The sequence below is a fragment of the Limanda limanda genome, chromosome 12 (genome assembly GCF_963576545.1).
Source record: "Limanda limanda chromosome 12, fLimLim1.1, whole genome shotgun sequence".
Classification (NCBI taxonomy): Eukaryota; Metazoa; Chordata; class Actinopteri; order Pleuronectiformes; family Pleuronectidae; genus Limanda; species Limanda limanda.
Window position 1 is genome coordinate 16,872,505 of NC_083647.1, and position 21,173 is coordinate 16,893,677.

The following is a 21,173-nucleotide window of genomic DNA, read 5'->3' on the forward strand; positions in this document are numbered from 1 at the left end:
CTCTCATTTTCGGCGGGACGGCCCGGTGCTTTTTCCACCTCTCTAATCTAAACCCCCTTCTGTCCCTCCTCTCACTCCTCTCAGGGAAAGCCCAGGGGGGCTTGTTCATATTCTCTCCTCTTATTGTGTTTCATCTTTTTCCTTATGACACAGAACTATCCCCCCGGAGTATCCAGCTTTCAGCCGGGGAGCTGGAGAAAACGCATGGTTAACCCCATTTTATTCTGTCTATTCAAAGGTTCCCTGACAAAGCTCTAGTGCTCACGAGAGATAAGGAATCATTCACACGGAGGAGAAGAGAAGGTATGGTATGCATTCAGCAGAAGTAGAAGAGAAGGTCATTTTCTGCAGGAGTGTGGCATTCGAAAAGGAGCCGTGCATTTCGGAGCAATATGTTGCACCATATTGTGCAGCTTGCAAAACAATGGAGGAGCTCACTCACCGAGGCATTTCAATGAAAGGGCTGTTGAGAAAGTGTCATGCTGTTGTACTTCTCGCTGTTTATTGTACCGTATCTCCTCTTCAAAAATAATGTTTAGGGATACAGGGTTATTTTAAGCTTCCCCTATTTTTCAATAGATCCTAAGGAGAGAATATTAGCATTATGTTACAGTAAGCTCGTGTCAATCACGCAGTGTGCCAATTATGTTATAATAATTTAGATACGAGACGATAATGCAGCCCTTATTTTATCATAAAGGTTCTCCCTACTGCTGGGCCATTTGCATACTGCATGACAATTTACTGTTAATTAAATGACAAATTTGTGAGGAGCGTCGCACTCGGCTCTGAAGTGACTCCAAAGCAAAATGGTGTAGCCGTGCCATGGAATATAGCTGTCAACAGAAGGGGTTATCAACCATAAGGTATGACAGATAAAAATGTAAATGGTTAGATGCGGGGGAGAGAAAAATAAGGCTCATCTTCATTTCTGCTTCTGCAATGACCTCATCTCTCTTCACCCCACTCCTTCCGCTCTTGCTCAGTTTAATTCTCGGTTGCTCCATCTTTCACTTTCTCGAAATCAAGCGCACACTCCCACTGTGTTCCTCAAGCACATGTGCTCCCTCCGCCTCGGTCACCGTAACCACCTCATCCCTCCAGCCCTCCCTCCCTCCCTCCCTCCCTCCCTCCCTCCCTCCCTCCCTCCCTCCCTCCTCTCCAACTCTCACTCTGCGCGTAATTCAATCATCCCAAGGAGATGGATATCCGTCCCCTAGGATCGCTTACGCTCTCCATTTCCTAAAGCGCTTGATCAGATTAATTGATTGCCCCCCCCCACCAACCCCCTCCCCATCTTTGCTCCCCTCATGCCGAGTGAGGCTGGGGGTGGAGGCGGAGGGTGAAGCCGAAATCAGGTTTGCATTGATATTTTTATGAAATGGCTTTTTTCCTCCTGCCCCCAGACAGACCCCGTAAAAGGACAAGGGGGAATAGATAAAGTACATGAGCCAGGGGCGGGGGGGGGGCTTGTAAGCCTGCAGAAACAGACAGGCAGGATTTATAAAGGAGGACAGAGAACAACAACCTGGAGCATACAGGACACAGAGCTGAACAGCAGATCAGGGACAAGATAAAAGCAGATAGGCGATCGATGGAATAAAATAAACAAGGCTGCTTAGCCAGTGTATAGTACATGTGAGGGCATGTGTGTGTGTGTGTCTGTGTGTGTGTGTGTGTGTGTGTGTGTGTGTGTGTGTGTGTGTGTGTGTGTGTCTGTGTACCATGAGGCCTGGCTGGAAGCCTGCAGAGCTCAGCAGAGGGTAGAGATGGGAGAGTCAAGCCCCACAGGGAATGCAGGAAGACCTCAACTCATCCATTATAAGTGAGAGCCAAACGGCTGCCATGTCTCCTGATTGCTGAGTCCCTGTGGACCTCTCTCTCTCTCTCTCTCTCTCTCTCTCTCTCTCTCTCTCTCTCTCTCTCTCTCTCTCTCTCTCTCTCTCTCCCCCAACTTTCTCTGTCCCACTCTTTCCCTCTCTCTCTCTCTCTCTCTCTTTTGGCACTCGGGTGCATTGTAGATTTCAGTTGTGTTCCAGGCCTTTGGCTTTTACTTTATGGCAGGGGCCAAATACTCACACAAACATATGTACACCCTTGCACACAGACACGTGCAAACACACAAACACACGTAGACGATAGGAACTCACTCGTCTCTCTCTCTCTCTCTCTCTTATCTGTCCGCCGCACATGTTCCCCACACATGTAAAGCTTTTACCTGAGCGCGCCATTACAGCTGAGGCTTTTACCTCTGAAGAGCCAAATTACCTTTCAGATACAACCTTCCCTTTTTCAACTTGCCCTTGACATTTAGTTCACTTGCATTTCCCCCGAACATACAGACCCAAACAACCGCTATTAAACCTCTCGCAAACACAGACACATACTCACTAAGTTGTTTGTCCACAGGCTCATAATTCTTTATCGGTGGGACCCCACACATTTTGTAAATGTTCTTCTTGTTCTACAATATCTTCTATCAGGGTGTTTCCTGACTGAAAACTAAGCAGGGTACAGGCCTGGCACAGAGCCACCAGCCTGGGGCAGACACCCAGGGAGAGACCCACAGCTCCACTAAGTCCACTTACAGTCTTGCTGTTTGGGTCTTTTCATACATGTTTCTTACATGTTGGGAGCATTAAAAGTTTTTATTTGTGTGTGTGTGTGTGTGTGTGTGTGTGTGTGTGTGTGTGTGTGTGTGTGTGTGTACAGGACAAGAATTACAATTCTGTCTATGGTCAAACAACTCAAACACACTTTGGTATGCTGTAACCATGGAGTACTCATGCATGGCATTAACAAGTAAAGCTCACTATAAATGTGGTTTCATAAGAAAGGAAGAGGTTAAATCATAATATTCTATTTTAAAATTAAATCAAAATAAAATAAAACCACAATATGCAATATTTTGGATTTAATGTATTTAAACTGTTAACTGTTAAATGATCTGGTTAACACCTTCTGAGAATCCATCACATATTTTGCAAGTTGTGTTCAAGCCAACTCCCAGCGTGAAATGGTGTTGACTTTTATTTACTGAGACTGAAATGTTAAAGAAAAGCATTTAGCAGGCCAAGGAGACAGATTGACATTTTTCAGGAGTTTGTTGGTGTAACGGTTCCATTGAATTTGTTATTAATAAAGGTGTCTATCACAGCTGGTTACCAGAGTGTCTTTTCTCTGCCAAAGCCCAATTTACAAGTGTACTCAACAAAATCAGCTGAAAAACAGTATATTGTTGTTTTTTTCAGACAGGGGTTGACGGTGTAAACAGTAGCCTATAGAACGTACACGGAATTCCCCTTGTTGTATAGATTTTGACACTACATTGTTCACCAGTGAAACACCCTGGCAGATCTTAACTGGCAATGACGTAACTACACCAGAGAGAGGCAGCAATGCATGAAACCACATCTCATCTGTCAGAATGAAGACGAAGATTTGCTTCGTCATTGTCATCAGCCTGCATCAGAGATTTGTCTGGAAAATATGCAAACCCACGCTGCTTTGTTGAGAAATGAAGAAACGGCTGAAAAAGACGTGCACAATGAAAAAGAGGGGGGAAGAAAGGAGCTGTGTAATTTCCATTCCATGCACATTGTTAAACAAGCATAAGACGATAATCTTCAAATCATGTCCGACGACAGACTATACCATAATATATACTGTTGCTGTCAGATACATTTTAGGATATACCACCCAGCCCTCCTCCAGTGCTCTCAGTGCACTGTGTGTGTGTTCAGTATTCTTAGCAGAGATGGTACAACTGAGACATATTTGTATAGTGATGAAAAGTCTCAACAGAGGTGTGATGGACATAACACCAAAAGATAATCTTGCCGTTACTATGGGACATGGTAAAAACATGCAGCACAGGATGAATCCAGTTCACAGAAAGCCTGCTGCTGCTGCTCCCTGCTGCTCGGAGGGGGGGGTGACCATGTCAGTGGAGAGAGGCAGAGAGGAGCTACGTGCACCTGTACCGAGGAGGTGCTGATATTGATTGGACAGACTTGTTTGGTTGAATATTCAGCCTGTTTGTCTATTTCATGGTCAATTTGAGAGGTGAGTTGCATCGGCTGTTTGCTGCTGCACAGAAGTAAACACGGGCACACAGCGTCTTTGTAGGAGGGAAGCCGAACCCCCTGACCCGAACACACACAAACACACATCCATGCGGTCGGTCAAACTGCAAATGCATCACATACACACATGTGGGCACACAAATACACTGTATGCTTGAGTACTCAGCCCACAAAATAAATCAACACACCATTTATTTTTCTTTCAGAGAGAAACTCTCTCTCTCTCTCTCTCTCTCTCTCTCTCTCTCTCTCTCTCTCTCTCTCTCTCTCTCTCTCTCTCTCTCTCTCTCTCTCTCTCTCTCTCTCTCTCTCTCTCTCTCTCTCTCTCTCTCTCTCTCTCTCTCTCTCTCTCTCTCTCTCTCTCTCTCTCTCTCTCTCTCTCTCTCTCTCTCTCTCTCCTTCTTACTTTGCCCAGACTTTGTATTTGCCAGGGGCCTGAGCTCTCAGACTGGGATTGATCCTGAGCTGCCGTCTTGAACCATGTGCCCTGAGGGCAGCTCAGTGCAAACACGCAGCAACCCCTCTCCACTTACTCCAATCATGGTTACACTCTCTGTTACATTACACCCACATATACAACTGCACCACAGAGGAGTGAACAGAGTGCCGAGCATCGCTACCTGGGTTGCTTTAAAAAAAAGGCTGAGGAAGAATACATTTAAGAAAAAGAGCCGAAAAGCAACAAATAAATATGTAGCTCATTAATTAATGCTTCATAGAAAACACTCCAGAATACTTGTTCGCAATCAAAGAGCAAATCTTAAGAGCCACAGCTGACGTGAGCAATAACCTCTCCTTTTGCCAAGCATTTTAAAATTGACTAGAGTGTGTGTATGAGTATTGGGGGGAAATCAATAAGCATAACAGCCACACTGGATATGACAGCAACAATTTCATACACCAGATCCTGTTTGCTGAGTGCTTTTTCCATGGGCAGAGCACAAAGGAAATCCATTATTTTCTCGCAAACGCAAAGATTCATTTGAACATTTTACATAAATAATTCATACAAAAGAGAGATGCTTTTCCAGTGTTTTCACCTGGAGACAGACAGCTAACTACCGAGGAGCTCGCTCACCCATCCAGCCTTCCCTCTCTCTTTGAAGTCGGAAAAAGGTAGGAAAGAGGCATAATTTGTTTTATTCATTCATCATTGCTTACTATGAATAAATGTCATTAAGACTGGTTGCTGCACAGTGGGTGTGAAGTTATGGAATAGCTGGCAGCACAGTGGGGGCTGAAATAAAGCAATGGAGTGATTAGAACAATGCATCCTTCCCACATACACTGTGGCAGTCAGGGGCCTAATGGTTTCTGTAGGCAGGCACGTGTGTTGAAATACACACACATGTAACACACACTAGGTTTCCCCAAACACTTCAGCCACTGACATAGGAAAACACTTCCAAAATCAAAATGCTTTGTGTTTTTATTCATAACTATTAATATTATTCTTGCAAAATATGCTATGAAATAATAAATACTAATCCAACGATGCCCACCATGCATCAGACAAGCACATTTGCTCTTAATGATACTGTTACAGTAACAAGTGAACACAGGCTAAGAAGTTTTAACGATGCTAGATGATGTGAAAAAAGAACATCTGGAATAATTTTTACATTTATCAAGCTGGCCCCAAAAAAATCAAGTGCAACAGGAAAGTGGCAAATATACAATGACTTTGGCAAACTATTCACATGCAGGTGGTACAAACCATCTGCATTCTTTATCACCACCTGGCAAAACCGCCCCTTAGAATAGCAATCCACCAAGGTCCAAACACACCTGGCTTTTAAAAGTAGTGGGAGATGGCACTCCCAGTGGTTTATTGCATGTTTTGCAATAAACACAACCATGACTAATTATAAAGAATAACTCTTATAAACCATGTGTCTGACAGAGCAACATTCTTCTCCACCGCTAAACTAAAAACTAGGATTTGGACACGTTGTGAATGCACCAGCATCATGATCTCAGAACATGTGCTTAAATTGTCCAAATAGATCCCCCTGGCAGCAAATAATTGACAACAGTATTGACAAACACGACACTCTTGTCAATACTATGTTTTAACAGTCCTAAGTTAATCCTTACCAAAGCGCAGCGCCCCTACCTTCCATGCAATGTGGTTTCCTTTGGCATCATGCTCCAGTGCCATTGGAAACTCTCCACGCTCGTAGAACTTGCGAAAGGTGGTTGGTTTGGACGGGCGTTCCCGAAAAGCCCCCGCGGCCGGAGGACCCTCCACCTGGTCAGAAACAAGAGGGAAAATCAGAATGAAGAGAAAGGTGAAAAAAATAGTGAAACAAACAGAATTAGAAATACACGGCGAGTAAGAGAGTTGTCTTATGAAATCAGAATTGACTTTGTTTTCGCCTGAAAGAATAGAATCACTCCCACCGCCTTTTCTTAAAAGTAATTCAGGGAGACACATGTGCCTGCTTCTCTGCTCCTCTCAGGAAGGCAACACACAGATAGTGTGCGCTTGTGTGTGCATGTGTGTGTGCATTGGCCCTGTAGCCAGAGGCACTGCCTGAGGCATTGTTAGGATCATCTCTACTCTGCCACCATGTTGGATATGTGCTATTACTGTGCCACGGAAAAGCCAATGGGACTTCTATCACATCAGCCACAGTGTCTCCTACTACTGTTGTGGGGGTCATTGAAAGCACAACCCATACAAAAGGTGTGAGTAAATGCAGCACAGAGGAGTGGAAAAGAGAGGAAGGGAAGATTTTATTTTTATTTAATATCATCTACAGGACAAACAAACTGGTGTAACTAATCAATCATATAAAAATGCTACATACAGAAGGCCCGTGAAAGAGCCAATTACCCGGAAATACAAAACAAAGAAACGCTCATTATCCGGCATAAAAATGACCAGAGTGTCTCGGTACCGACACTGGGCTTGGATTGTTCAAGAGGGGGCTACTCATGTTCTGGAGGAATTTGGATTGATTTGATTGAGAACGTTACAGCTTTGCAAACAGCATGTTTTAGTGGATAAATGACAGAATGTTGGAGGCAATGGTTTCCCTGTCCGTGTCCCTCGTGTGAATCCCCCGCCATCTGTGTTGCACTGCTACATGACTGGCAGATGTGTTGCTGTCATTAATCCTCAGATTACCGCCCACTGAGAAGCAGGATTTTTGCCACAGCAGCCCACAGGCAGAGCAAAGTGGGACTTGGATGTGTTATCATTGGCAGGACTGCCTAAGATTGGTGTGCAACTTGAGAGAGAAGTGGTTTTAGTCTATTACGTGATTATTTCTAGCCAACGGTTGTTTTCGATTTTCACGTTACATCATTTACTAGTGTTGCCTGTTTGTTGCATAATTCAAGAACTAAATAGAAAAGCTTGGAATCACAAATGCAGCTTGGTAAAAGTGCCACAGAGGAATGATGCAACATGGATCAGAGTTTAAGTTGCATGCGTGAGGTGGCACAGCGACATGGTGCCGGCACATCTCGGCTCAGGAGGAAACTATGATGAGGTTCCCTGTGTGAGTGTCTCTGAGCCCTCACTGCATTTAAACATTATTAATGCACCATGGAATTGTAGCGCAGTCATTTCAAATGAATTCATTTGGAGCACTTGTTTACCATGCCAGGGAATGTTGAATGATATTATGCTGAATTAAATAGGCATAGCTTTGTATACCTGCAGGAGAAAGACTATACAAACAAAGCCGGTCCGTGACTAACAATGCATGAGAAACACTGAAAAATGGCACTTTGTGTTATCGCTTCCTGTGCTTGCAGCATAAAAGAAAATCCTTCACAACAAATAATACAGATATGCCTCCCATCGTCTTTTGAGTCCTGTCTTTCATTTGACTCTACAATGGTGTGTCTAATCATCAACAATAGTAAAAACAAATTGTTTGTGTAATCCTGTGAGATTGCTCCTATTTGTATTAGGTTTCAATCAATTAGTCAATAATTGCTTGAACTGTTTAACCTATCATCATTGTGAACCGTTTCATGTTAGATTGCCTCATTAGAATTGTTTTTCTGTCACGTCAAGAGCAAAGGACAAAGAAAGTAAATGTGAGAATGCAATTCCTTTGGTTGTTTCATTTAGACGCATGCAGCGTAAATGACTGTAATCTGTTTGTCCTCGCGCTTTTCTCTGTCCGTCTTTGTTTATTTCCTTCACTGCAGGAGTTGTTTTGCAGACCTCGCAGTGGAAATAGGAAGCTGTAAAGCTTGCAAGATCAGTGCTGCTCCAGCCTGCAGGAGTGACAAAGCCCTCATATCCAGGTAGCTCCGTCGGCAGTTGAGCCACGCTGCACACGGAGGCTAAAAATAGCTCCGGCTGGGCAGCGAGGAGAGAATGAACGCAGACTGCATTGACTGGCTGAGCAGCTTTTATGGTCAGGAATGATGACGCTGCAGTCAATTCCATGGCCTGTGTTCATGGCTGAAGTGTTGCATGCTTCACAGCCATTTCCCCCTTTTTCTCCTCGTGTTATGATCACTTGCACCCCGACAGCCAGTGAGATACACTGACATGCAAGCTCAATGGCATATTTTCTCGTGGCTCAGCTCACCTTTGCAAAAGCCAAACACAAAAGCCCTTTGGTCTGCCGCTGATGTAAGCTGCCGTGTGCCATTCCAATGAGCGCCCTGCTCTCGTTTAGCCATTCATGACATTCGGGTGGAGGGCTTGCATGCTGAGAGGAAAACCGCTATCACTGAATCCCAAAGCAATAGCCATACTCACTTAACAAGATGCAGATTTAGTTTTTATTTGATTTTGGTCTTCTGTTTTGTTGCCTTCTGAGGAGAGAAATAAAGTTATGAACAGGACACGACAAGCATTATAAGAAATACATCTTGTCCATTTCCTGAGAAACAACGTTCCTAAATTCAGTTTTGTAAGAGTGAGCAAGGATTTCTCTTTTGCTAATGACAAGAAATGCTGCTGATTTTGTTGTACTACTAGCAAGCGTCATCATTTCATTTTTAGCTCTGCATGTATCCCAAACAAATTTTAATAATTGAATGGTTGTCCTTCCTTGGCCTGCTCTTCATGCATTTATGGGTCCGTTGGAACATGAAAAAGTAAGGACTACCCCATGCAGCTCAGCATATTCCAAAATGAATCCCTTTTCTCAAACACTAACACAGACTGTGAAAAAGACAGACAAAAGGAGCCTGTAACATAGACTTATAAGAGTAGATAGCATCCTCTTCTAGGTAGAGGCCATAAAGTGAGCCGGTGAGGCGACAGACTACAGAGCAGAGATAGAGGTGGTGTAAGGCAATAAAGGGAGGAAGTGTCTATTTTGTGAGCCCCTGGTGTACACATCAGGGAGTCATAACAAGGCAGTAGTGGTCAGATGAGCTCCAGGCTGTCATTTCTCTCCTTCGCCTTCACTCTGCCTACAGATCTGTTTCCTCTCTAATGCTGTTGTCCACCCCGACTAGCTCCACAGCAGACCTGGCGCTGCAAGACCCACAGAGGCAATAACACACAAACATGCTCTCATGCACGGACACAATCACTCACATACTGCACATGCTGAGCTCCCCATGGGTGAGCCCCTGCAGAGGTGATTGAACACCGGCAGGGTCTCATGCTCCTGTCATTTATAAAGGTGTCGCCCTGAGAAACAGAGATGCTCCCTCTAACCTTATTAGTATGGCAATTCCATGGCTCTTCTGCTTGATGCTGACACACAGAGTGGGTGGGGCAGTCAAAAGGCACACGGGGGGGAAAAATGGAAAGAAATAAATTAAGAGAGAGGCTGAAGTGGGATAAAGGTGGAGGATGTGATAGGCCAGACAGAAAAAGAGAGAGGAAGAGGGAGACAGGGCCACAAGAGGTGTGGCTCATCAATTCTAAGGGTGTGTTCACTGTGGCAAGGCAGCTGCAGCATGTAGGTGATCCATCACCGCGCCTGGGCCTCCAGCTCGATCGCTCTCTCTCTCATCTCTCCATCTCTCTGCCTCCATAACATAACCCCAAAAATACCTCTGAAAGCCTCTGATATTTACCTAGAAAAGGGCAGTCAATTCAATGTCTACCCTGCATTGTCCACACTACTGCACTTCCTCCATGTTAATGTATATCAATCTCCCATCTTTCTGCCTCTTGTCTGCCTGTGCAAAGATGCATTCGGACGTATTGCATTTATATGGGGAGAAGGGTACCACTCCACATGGGGGCGCGTCAAATCACCTGCATGCCAAGGCAGCAAAAGGAGTCGGCACGCCTCGCGCTTGCTCGCCCTCTCTCACTCTGCATCTCGCTGCTGTCTTCGCTCGAGAGGTTATTGAAATCCAGCTCCATACAGAAGGCCGTTTTTGCTGAGGGAGGGAGCTGAGCACGTGAGTCACAGAGGATGGAATAGACAGGTCGGGGCTCTCCTGATAAGGTCAACATGCCTGTTGCTGCCACAGGCAACAAAATTAACACTCTTTTATTTACAGTGCGTTTTCTGCCACAGTCCAACCCAGATGCCTGTCGGCTAGCCACCAGAGACACAGGCCGGGCTGGAGATATATATGCTGCATTTTCAAACTGCATTTAAATGAAAAAAAGAGAACATTATGGTGGTATTTATAGGCTGTTAGTGAATGTCTGCTATACGGTCATGTCCAAACAATTATTCAACGGGATATTTGTGCACACTCATTTCCTCTGCAGGCCAAAACACAGACTGGTGGGAGGCTGATTCCTTTCAGGAGAATAAATCTGCAATATTTGTACTCCATTAATTTCTCATGACCAAACAGCAAGAAGTACAATCAGTGGACGAGTGAGTTTCATTATGTGGAGGAATTAAGCCTGTTGTGAAAGACAAAGTCGGGGTTTGAAACAAGTGAGTAAAGAGCTCTCACTGGACAGGAAAAGCACAGACGGATGGAAATTGATCAAAGGAAATTATTATATTCCGAGCTCACAGGACCAAAGAGGAAAGCTTTACAATTGTCACCATGTCAGAGGCTTTTGCATCAACCATATTGTGCATAGGAAGAAGGGCAGGTTTGTAATGAAAAATGACGACACCACTGAGCAAAGATGACACTACACACCTTCTGTCACTTCAAAAAAAGACGATGAAACAGGTGACAGCCACTGACTATAAAACTGAGTGCGAGAGGAATAACTTTCAAAAACTTCAAGAAGCTTTAAGTGTTCAAGAGCGCCCCACTGTTTTCTGTCTGCACTAGTTTAACCCCTTCACTTAAAAGGACGGCATAGACACAGATATACATTAACAGAATGTGAAAGAATGAGTCTGGGGTATTGATGTGTGATGGGAGGATTCTGAACCAGGCCAACGAGAGAGAGGGAATCAGCCTGTATGGTAAAGGCAGAATAAATGATTTCTTACAACTTGTTAAGTGAATTGAAAACAATATGCACAGAAGGCTTAACTTATAAGAAACCAAGATACACTACAGTGTGTACATCTATACTGTTGGAAAGAATTAAACACATAACAGAACACATTACGCATACAAATTATGCTTAAAAACACACACTTGTATGATTAACTAATTACTGACCAATAATTCAGCACTTGTTTAAAAATAATCCTCTCTACATCAACCTGCAACGCCCACATGTCCTGTCTGGTGGTCCATGATCTATGGACCAGTGGACAGAGATGTGTAGAATGTAGAATAGAACTGGGGATCCAGAGGGCGTGGCAAGTAGCAGGACCCAACGAGAGGATGGCTCAAAAGCTGGAGAGACAGCCGCCAGAGGTAGTGACAAAGGCAGGACCACTCTACTGGATTGTGGTAAAGACAAGCTCTAATGGTAGACCAAAGGCAGATTCTCGTTGGAAACCAAGCAGGAGGGAGGCAGCAGAGAAGAGTCCCATCAGTAGGCAAGGAGCAATTCTGAAGGATGACCTGGAGACGGGTTATGGTCTGGAGATCAGGAAAGGCTGCAGGATGCATTAAAGGATGTGGGTGGGTCAAGGTATGGCTGTGGGTTGGTACAGTAGGCCAACTAAGGAGGGATGGTTTTGACCAAGCTGCCAACTGGAGATCCGGAGTTAACCTGATGTCATCTGAGGCAAAAACCAGCTTTGGAATTGCTGACATGTCGGCTGGGACCTCAAACTTAGGAACAGACCCAAGAACAGATGAAATGTCAGCTAGGACACCTGACTCAGGGACAATCAAGAGATTGCAAGAGGAACCTTTTTCCCATGAACAATTCGGGTAATGAAAAAAAAAGACTTGCCAAGCTTCAGACTCTGTGAGTTGGCTGGGAACCTGATGTTTCTATCATACTGTCACAGTTCAATGTCTTTCTGGAACCGAATGCAGACACACAGAGGCTTGCAGCAACAGAAACAGCCTTGGAGGTGGATTGGTAGAAGCAGGAAGCCAAGAGCCCTGGGGAAAAGCTCTGGCATATGAACATTGTTGAAGGAACATATGGATAAGTAAATATAGTGGTTAGGGTAATGAAGGAATTGGGTTAGAGTGGGAGTGGTGGCATCTGGTGGCTTGATGCTAAAATGGCAGGGGCTGAAATGGCCAAAATGAACAGTCCTCTGGCACAAGTCATGAAAAACTTTTGTTTTCTACATCACATTCTAATTTTGCCAAGTTTATGTTACATTTTCTGCTACCTTTGCTAATTGGGTGCATGTATATGAGTGTTTATGTGTGTAGGCAAAGGGAACAAAGCCCTCTCTGTCCTAACTGTTGGGGGAGCGGGCACACACTGATGCAGCGCTTCGTCTTTACAGCCCTAATCAGTGACGACACCTGAAGATATTAAAACACTGCACTGGGCCATGAAATTAATGAGACACTCAAGGAAAACTGCATCCCTGACTTGTTTAAGTTGCCACTTCTGCTGCTCAGAAAGAGGAATTTCAATGTCCTACCAATTTTATTCACCGAATAAGTAGCTTCTCGTCAATAAACATCCTCATAACCGGATTTAATATATGGCACACAGGAAACCACCTCATAGAATATTAAGTCAGTGACAACACGTTGTTTTGGAGGGGTTATGGAGAGCTGGCCATAGCTCAGAATAGCTGCATGACTCATCCCTAACTATAAACATCAGGTTTTTTTTGCAGGTAATAAGGAGATGGTCATCAAAGTAGATAAGAAAACAGCCCTGGAAATAAACATCCAGGAGAGAAGATGCTAAGATGGTACAAGCAGGGTGGAAGCAGGTGAGGAAATGAGAAGATAGGAGGAGTGCTGTTTTGACCAACACACATATGTGAGAAAGCATCACTGGGAGGTGTGGAAGGTTTGATTAGGTAGCAACAGGCTCACAGGGGTAGGAAAAGGAAACAAACACACCCAGAGCCACAGGAAAACTTTCATTTCACCACAGAGCCACAGACAGACAATCTGCAACCACACCACACCAACCACCCCACACATATTCACAGGTGTCGCAGGTAGCCCGGCACAGACATATCCCTGAGGAGTGGAAGGAGTCTTTGGTAGATAAGTAGACTGCACATGGCAAGAGATAGAGGCTCAATCTCCGATATGGGAATATTGTTTAACAGTGAAGAACATTATCAAGGCTATTAGTATGTATTGCAAAAAGAACCGCAGGCCCTTGCTCGTATCACATACCCAGTGTGGCTTTCTATTCCTGGAAATCAGTTTTACTGCCTTTGAGGCTGTCTATTAAAATGATGCCAGAGGTTTACTCACAGAGTCTCCATGCAGGGACCAAAGCTTGGTTTGTTCTAAAATTTGACCTTTATATAAATTAAACATGGGGAAAGCACAATGCCCTGCTTGTAGACAGCAAAGACTCGTAGCTGTCTAACTCTGCTGTATGATTTAGTCAAACAAAATTACACACACAGTCTTTACCTTCTCTCAATCTGAATATAACAAAATTTGTTTTCCTTAATCCAAAATATGTTAACTCCACAAAGACAGGAAAGGGTCTTCCAGTATAGGTTGTTATGGAATGTTATATGGAACGGAGGTCTGGCATTGAGACCTCCTGCAAGCATAGTGCTCTGAATTATTTGCCCACCCTTTAGGTTAGCCCGAGAGAGAAAGAAGAATAATGCACTTTTGAATCCCACACTGTGCTTGCTGCAGCAGCTCTGTCAAACTGGGAGGCAACGCTTAGCTGAGCTACAGGGAGGCACTTGTACACAGACACACATGTGCACACATTCACACAAACAAACAAATAAAAGGGAGATAACGCAAAGGCATGCTCGAAACACTTTGCGCAAGCCACCCATGGCTTCTGAGCAGATGTATTCAGAAAGAAGTGTGAAAGTCATTCACTTTGGTTTTTATCCCTGTTTCATACAACATCTGTCCATGTATCTATCCAATCACCCCAGCTACTTCTCCAGCTTTAACTCTGCATTGCAAGTTGCGAAAGTGGAGATGCGTCGTCCATCTTTCCATATTTCTATGGGCTGTTCAAATGAGCAATGGTCAATAAGGTTTGCTACAAAAGCAGCCAGGTATGCCTCATCTCATTGTGAAACACCAACGATACACAAAAGGTGTTTAAAACAGACCACACCCAAGTAATGATTAAATTAGCAGATTAATGTAGCCAAAACTTTCATATGACCTTCCAAGGTCAGTCCAAGCAAGAACATCCTTTTCATCTTCAATCATAAACTGAACACTCATCTATTTAAGAGGTGTGCTATGTCATCCTCTCCCCCCTGAATCACATTGGCTCTCCAATCTTTCCCCTCCACTCACTCCAATTTCCTCTCATAAAAAGTCTGCCTTCTATGACTTTCCTTGGCTTGAGTTTTTATGCCTTTTTGTGGCCCATCTCAAAGGAATGTTTTCAAGGTAATGTGATGATGACCCTTAGACTCCTCATTAAATCACTTAGTTTCACAGCATCAACCAAATATCTTAAATGTTAATGCAAAAATACAGCCGAGACAGTGCGGACGACCTTAAAAAGTTTTCTTTTATCTTTATCAACTAAAGGTCTTGGTCAGAGTCTCGTACAATAGCCCGCGCATCAGCATCCATGTCACAACCTGATTCAGACAGACACACAGACAGACCAAACAGAGTCGGTTAGATTCCACAACACTAAAGAGATGGATGTCAGAGTGACAGATGGAAAGTTGAGCATCTGTCACTGTGCTGTACCATTTGGCTGAAATCAAAGGGAGATGAGGGCCTTCAAAGGACAAGCAAAGCCGCGTCTGAGGCCAGACATGCTCTGGTGTGCTCCGCAGATAAGGGCAGAGAGGTTATATTGCTTTTCTTCTGTCTCTCCCTTTGTTCTCCTGTCTTTAGGGAGTGGGAAGAAGACAGACTAAAAAAAGAAAAAAGTGGGGGAGAAAGAAAGGCAGTGAGAGAGAGAGAGAATGGAGTAGAGGTGGGGGGCAGAGAATAAGTCAAGAGCAGGTTGCTTGTCTCCCTCCGCCACATCGCGCTGTGTTGATCAAACACTCGTTAGTAGAATTTGCTTGGTGTTTCCGGACAGCCAGGGTAATGAGGAGAGGTGGCTGGAACAGAGGGATGCTGGGCCTTTACGCTGGATCGTTTCTGACAGTATCAGAGTGCTTTGCCTTTCAGCCCTTCCCCTTCCCTGCCCTCTCTAGCTCGCTGCAGCAGAGCCATTGCCTCCAGCGTGCCTTCGACTGGGAGCACTTTGACTCAGCTGGATGCGAGGCATGAGCTTAATAGTAGAGTAATCCACTGTGGAATTTTGAAGGGAATGCACACACTACTTCAAGTCTTAAAGGGTTTGTAGGTTTACTTTCTTGGCACCAGATGAAGAACGCTGCTGCCCTGGAGCACATCTATGAAGCCGGCTGCTGTGTGTTTTAAAATGCATGCAGTGTGCAAGGTGCTGGCGACGGTGAACTTTTGCTCTGACCTTCCATCCCTCTTCTCTATAGACAGAACATCCTATAAGTATTTTGACAGAAATATGTATGTACTGTTTAAACTTTTATCTACTATTTATCTACCTCATTTGCAATGCACTACAAATGCAAGCTGGATTTTGTCATTGAGGTATTAGACATACAACCCGTTTTGGTCCGGTCAGCAAAATTCAAAAAGGTCAGGCCAATGTTCTTGCATGATGGCGATGTTAAAAGATTTTCAAAGTGGGGGGTGGGGTCGGTGAACAAAGGCCAACATTCGGTATTATTGAAATTGAACAACAGCGCTTGTCAGATACATTGATTTTTCTGCTACTGGTTCCTACTATGATGATGCAGGCAGTATGTGAGCTGCAGTTAGGTATATAACACACGCCTAACACCGGCAGATAAGAACACAAAGAGGGGCCCAATCTCCTTTAGCAAGGACAAGTCAGAGTGGTTGATAATGATGTAGGATTGGTGGATGAATGTCTAATGTCCTGTCGGTGTAATACACTTAAGAGTGGACAGATTTAGCTTTAAGTTTAGCTGACCTAGCGTTCATTTACGTTAGTACATCATTTGCTTCAATTCTACATGCTTTTAAAATGCATATATTATATTGATTATCTCCATATAATACACATTCATATTTGTTGTACCATAACATGCTCACCATCTGCTGTAGTGTGTGCATGTTGTGCACCAACCGATGTGGGTACATGGTACCGCTTGATATTGTGACCTTAAAATAACAGGGAAATACAGCATCATTGACTTTATACCAGGTTTCTGTTGTTCAAAAGTGCAATCACTTTCTGCTGCCTCAAGTCAGCAATGCGCCAACAATGTGTGTGTGACCACACTTCATTTTAAGGTCAACACGCACAAACATGGACACACATTTAAACAGTGTGGGCAGTGGACAGGCAAATAACAACTGCATCAATCTGAAACTAATAAAGACTCTTGTGTTGCACTTGGTGCCGCTTTGAGTTATGGCTTTACTGTGGACTTTCATGTCTTTCTGTCAACAAGCTTATTAAATCGAAATAAAACAACGTTAGCTGACAACATATTGAGCAAATTCACTTTCATGGTAATTCCCTTGACATTTCCGCGGAACTTGGGGACCCGTGTCAGCTATTGTGTTTGTGTTTTTTTTAGATTTTGTTTTATGTTAAAACATCAAAGTATTTCCTCATATTCATCTGTGCTTTTTGATATGACTGAGATTAAGTGGAATAAAAAGAACGTAAATTAGCCGATGCCTTTAGCATTCTTTTGATAGAAGAAGGACACTGTTCATAGAGGAGGCGTAGATCTAAATGTCCTCTATGTTGGTTATCGCATGACATAGAGCTAATTAACTCTGGAGCGGAAAATGCAGGCCCTGTAAGGAGCAATAAGCATTCTCCATTAAAAGCCATCTAATTAGAATGCAAGCTACAAGGGCTTGAAGGAGAACACAACAAACAGAGTGGCCAGTGTAATTGTGAACGAAGCTCTGAGGAAAGCAAACATAATGGATATAATCAGTTGAGCACTTCTATAAGGTCATGATAGAACGCTGTGGAAGTACTTCTCCATATCTGACTGAAGTTTCCAGATGGTGTTTTCCTCAACCGTGGAAAAGGTCACAGACATTTTAGCAGCCATGCACTTCAGATAGCATGCCATCAATTATAACCTAATCTATCTGTTGGTACCTGCAGTGAGAAGAGCTTGAAGCGCAGAAACTTGGACTGGAAAGTTCTAACAATAATATCCTCAGTTAAAATGTAAAGTGGGACCGTGGACTTTTTGATCCGATTGAAGATTTTCAATGTGTTGAACGCAATAAAGTTAGTTTCTTCTGGATGAAAGGGACTTTTAAAAAAAACAATAGCATTTCACAGACAGCCTTTACTTCCCTTTTATGGTCAGTTAATATTTAATGGATAAAAACTAAATGTTCTATTCAGGTCAGTCTTATTTTCCCACTGCCTTTAAATTAAGAAGGGAGACAACCAAAAGCAAAAGTTGAAGAGAAACAAAGATTTCCAAGTCAGCCAGTTCTCCGTCCACTCGAGGCCTTTAGGCTCTGTGGTTGATCGATAGTAATGGAAACGCCAACTGGCCTCCAGAGCCCATTGCCAATTTAACCTGTTTTACCATGACTCAATTCTTCCCTCTTCTTCAAATAACCCAGCTGCTTACCAGGGGGATGAACTACAGGCTTCTGCTGCTGATAAGAAGAGCGTGCAGGAGCACAGGGAGGCAGAGATGGATGCAGGAAAAGAGTTCTAACGTGTGTGTGTGTGTGTGTGTGTGTGTGTGTGTGTGTGTGTGTGTGTGTGTGTGTGTGTGTGTGTGTGTGTGTGTGTGTGTGTGTGTGTGTGTGTGTGTGTCTGTGTTCCCAAGCACCACTGGTTTAGAAAAGCAGACAGGTGAGGGAATCTGTGGCAAAGCATCCAAACAGCAGAAATTTGCTCAGTTTCCCTTCACTAGCAAAAGCATGATTCACACAACTCAGACTCAGCCGGCTTCATGGTCAATTTATGTATCACACCAGGCACATTATGAGTTCCTGTGTCAGATAAATGCAAATTTCCCCATTGTGGGACTGATAAAGGACTTCTTAATCTTAAATGTGTTTGGAGCAATGTGGAAGAAGGATTTTTGACTGCGGGTGATAATAATAAATACACAGATTAATCTCCATAAAAGCTTTCAAGGATCTTGGTCAGCAACTAACTGCTCTCCATACAACCGACCATGGGTTTATTTTTATCCCAGACCTCTGGCCCTTTTTTTATCCGTTCTGTGTGAACGTTCTGTTATCAATAATTACCATAAACGATGGTGTTTCAATGGATAGAAAAGATAGAGATTTACTCATTTTAAACAAAGCCTTAATTGATACACGTCCTGCTGTTAGGCAAACACTTAGATGGGGATTAATTCTAAATCAAATTAAATTTAGAATTCTAACTGTGTTTATTGCAATTTAAAGCGAGATTACATTTAATCAGGTTGCACTGATATTCTAAACTCATTTAAAGCCTAATCAAGGATCAATTCTAAACTCTCACTTGTTTAATTTGTTCAAATTGCTTTATTTATTAAAATGACACTAGTGCGGTTTGAGCAAACAACTGAGATGTAAATCAACACATCTCTGGCACAATCTTAACAAAATGTGCCTCTTAACCCTCCACCAAAGCAAATCTACAATGATACAATTAAATTGCAGTGCATCCTCGATGTCCTGAAACCCCTTGTGATTTTTGCTATTTTTATTCTATCGATTCGGTTTAGGATTTATAGATACAGCAATTGTCTGGTAGCCTATTGTTCCTCAGGGTAAAATGTTTTCATCTTCAGGGACCTGCCTGGGTGAATGAAGGTTCTGCAGGGAAGGAGAGAGAGAGAGAGAGAGAGAGAGAGATGGGAAGAGTAAAAGAGAGAGAGATATATAGACAAAGGATAGCAGCATTGGGGGCCGAGACATCTGCTCAGGTAAATAATGATGATGCTGCGGGAGAGGAAAGGAATAAGATATGGAGGTCACGTTCGCTAGCATGGAGTCTCCATCTGTCCCCCGGGGTTAGTGGGGTGAGCCAGGGATGACGGTGGGCCCGGGAGAGAGGGGTTGGCAGGTTGTGGGGGGGGGGGGGTGTTGCGGCAGACTTGGGGACGCTGTTTGCCAGCTCCATTTTTATCCCAGAGGCCAAGCAAACAGTAAATGAGGTGTGCTTGATATAAATGCACTCTATCGGCTCAGCAATCTGCAGACCTTTCGCCACACGAAAGTTGAGGTTGGGATCAGGTGTAGTTTGTATCGATTTGCCCTCCGAGGTGAACCGTGCAATACAGCATCTTAAAGAGGATCATGTCCGCGTTCTCGTGTGTGTGTGTCGTGATCGGATAGAGACATTTAGGACTTTTATCCTCTCTTTGATGTCGACTCATGACGGCACATTTCCTGAGAGAAAGGGCCAAGTGACACTTAAGACCTTTCAAATATACTCAGAGCTGCTCTCTAAAAGCATTAAAAGCATGTTAACGGATAAAAGCTGGACACAAAAAGAGGTACCATTACAGGATGTGTTACAGCAAACAGCCAACGAATTAGACACCATATAAATCAATTACAGGGCATGATGATGATCTAAGGTCACATATTACACATCTTCATGGGTCTCGAAATCAATTGCACCCTATTTACATGACTGATCCCAACCGAACTCAATTTTCATCGACAAGATGTTTTCTTACACTTGTGTTTAAACAGAAAAAAACAAGAATAAACAGAATAAATTAGCCTTGCAGACCAATTTTTTGATTTGTTTGGCGTTCCAAAAATGTCTTGTGTTGTGCCACAATCAACAGTTTGTCCCCAAATCTGGCATTCTAAGATTACAACTCGAGCCACACCCATATCGAATTCAGGAAGTCAGTGCCAGCACCAATATATTGGAAGAAATATTAATATAGGAAATGAATTGGCAATTATTCCGAAGATATCGTCAACATCACCTTCTTGAATTAAAAAAAAAAATTTAAAAAGTGCACGACATTTCTGCATTGTATTCTGTGGATGATTTACAGAAGTAGAAGCTCTTCTTTCACTTAACATAAAAGCTGTTAAGTAAACTATTTTTTGCAGCAGCTACCACCGTTAATAGCAGACTGATTATCAGGCTCGGAATAAGTGAAATGCACAGCCTGACAAGGTTGGGTAAATTGATAATGCATAATAACAGATTACTGTATAGTGTTGAGCGATTGTGGTCAGTGTTCAGAAATCAAAGAGCAGGACTTCCTCAAAGCTGGATTAAGCCTCTGACACAGAAAATAACGGCTCTGGTCACTTCTCTGTTGGAATACCAAAAGGTTACAACCTCCCACCAGAATGTAAAGTGTATCCTTTTTCTCTTTAAATGCTTGGGGATGAATCACAAAAAAAGGCGAAGTGGGTTCAGGAGCCGGTACTATTGATTCAATTTCTATGACCACAAATACTTTAAAGCATAATAAGCCTATGCTTCAAATTCCCATCCCCTTTTCCAGGCTTGAAATGGCCTTGTCGTTACCAACAAATCACAGTTCTCCGCAAAGCTGCCCTCTCTGGAGCGATATGTCCGTGACCACAGGGGAGGGGGGGAAACAGAAGGCAAGAGACACAAGCAAGCCTCTGAAAAATGAAATGGTTTCTGTTGAGGATTTAGCCAGTGGTACGGCAGTGTGGGTGTATCACTCATGTTCC

The 21,173-nt window shown here is 43.5% G+C and overlaps 1 protein-coding gene across 1 annotated transcript in view; it reads right to left on the reverse strand.

Moving 5' to 3' along the window:
• Window positions 1-21,173, reverse strand: part of pacrg (PARK2 co-regulated) — a 131,184-nt gene that overhangs the window by 107,213 nt on the left and 2,798 nt on the right. Inside the window, exon 2 of the mRNA XM_061082147.1 lies at window positions 6,202-6,336. Coding sequence (XP_060938130.1) covers window positions 6,202-6,336 — 135 coding nt within the window. The remainder of the gene's footprint in view (window positions 1-6,201; window positions 6,337-21,173) is intronic.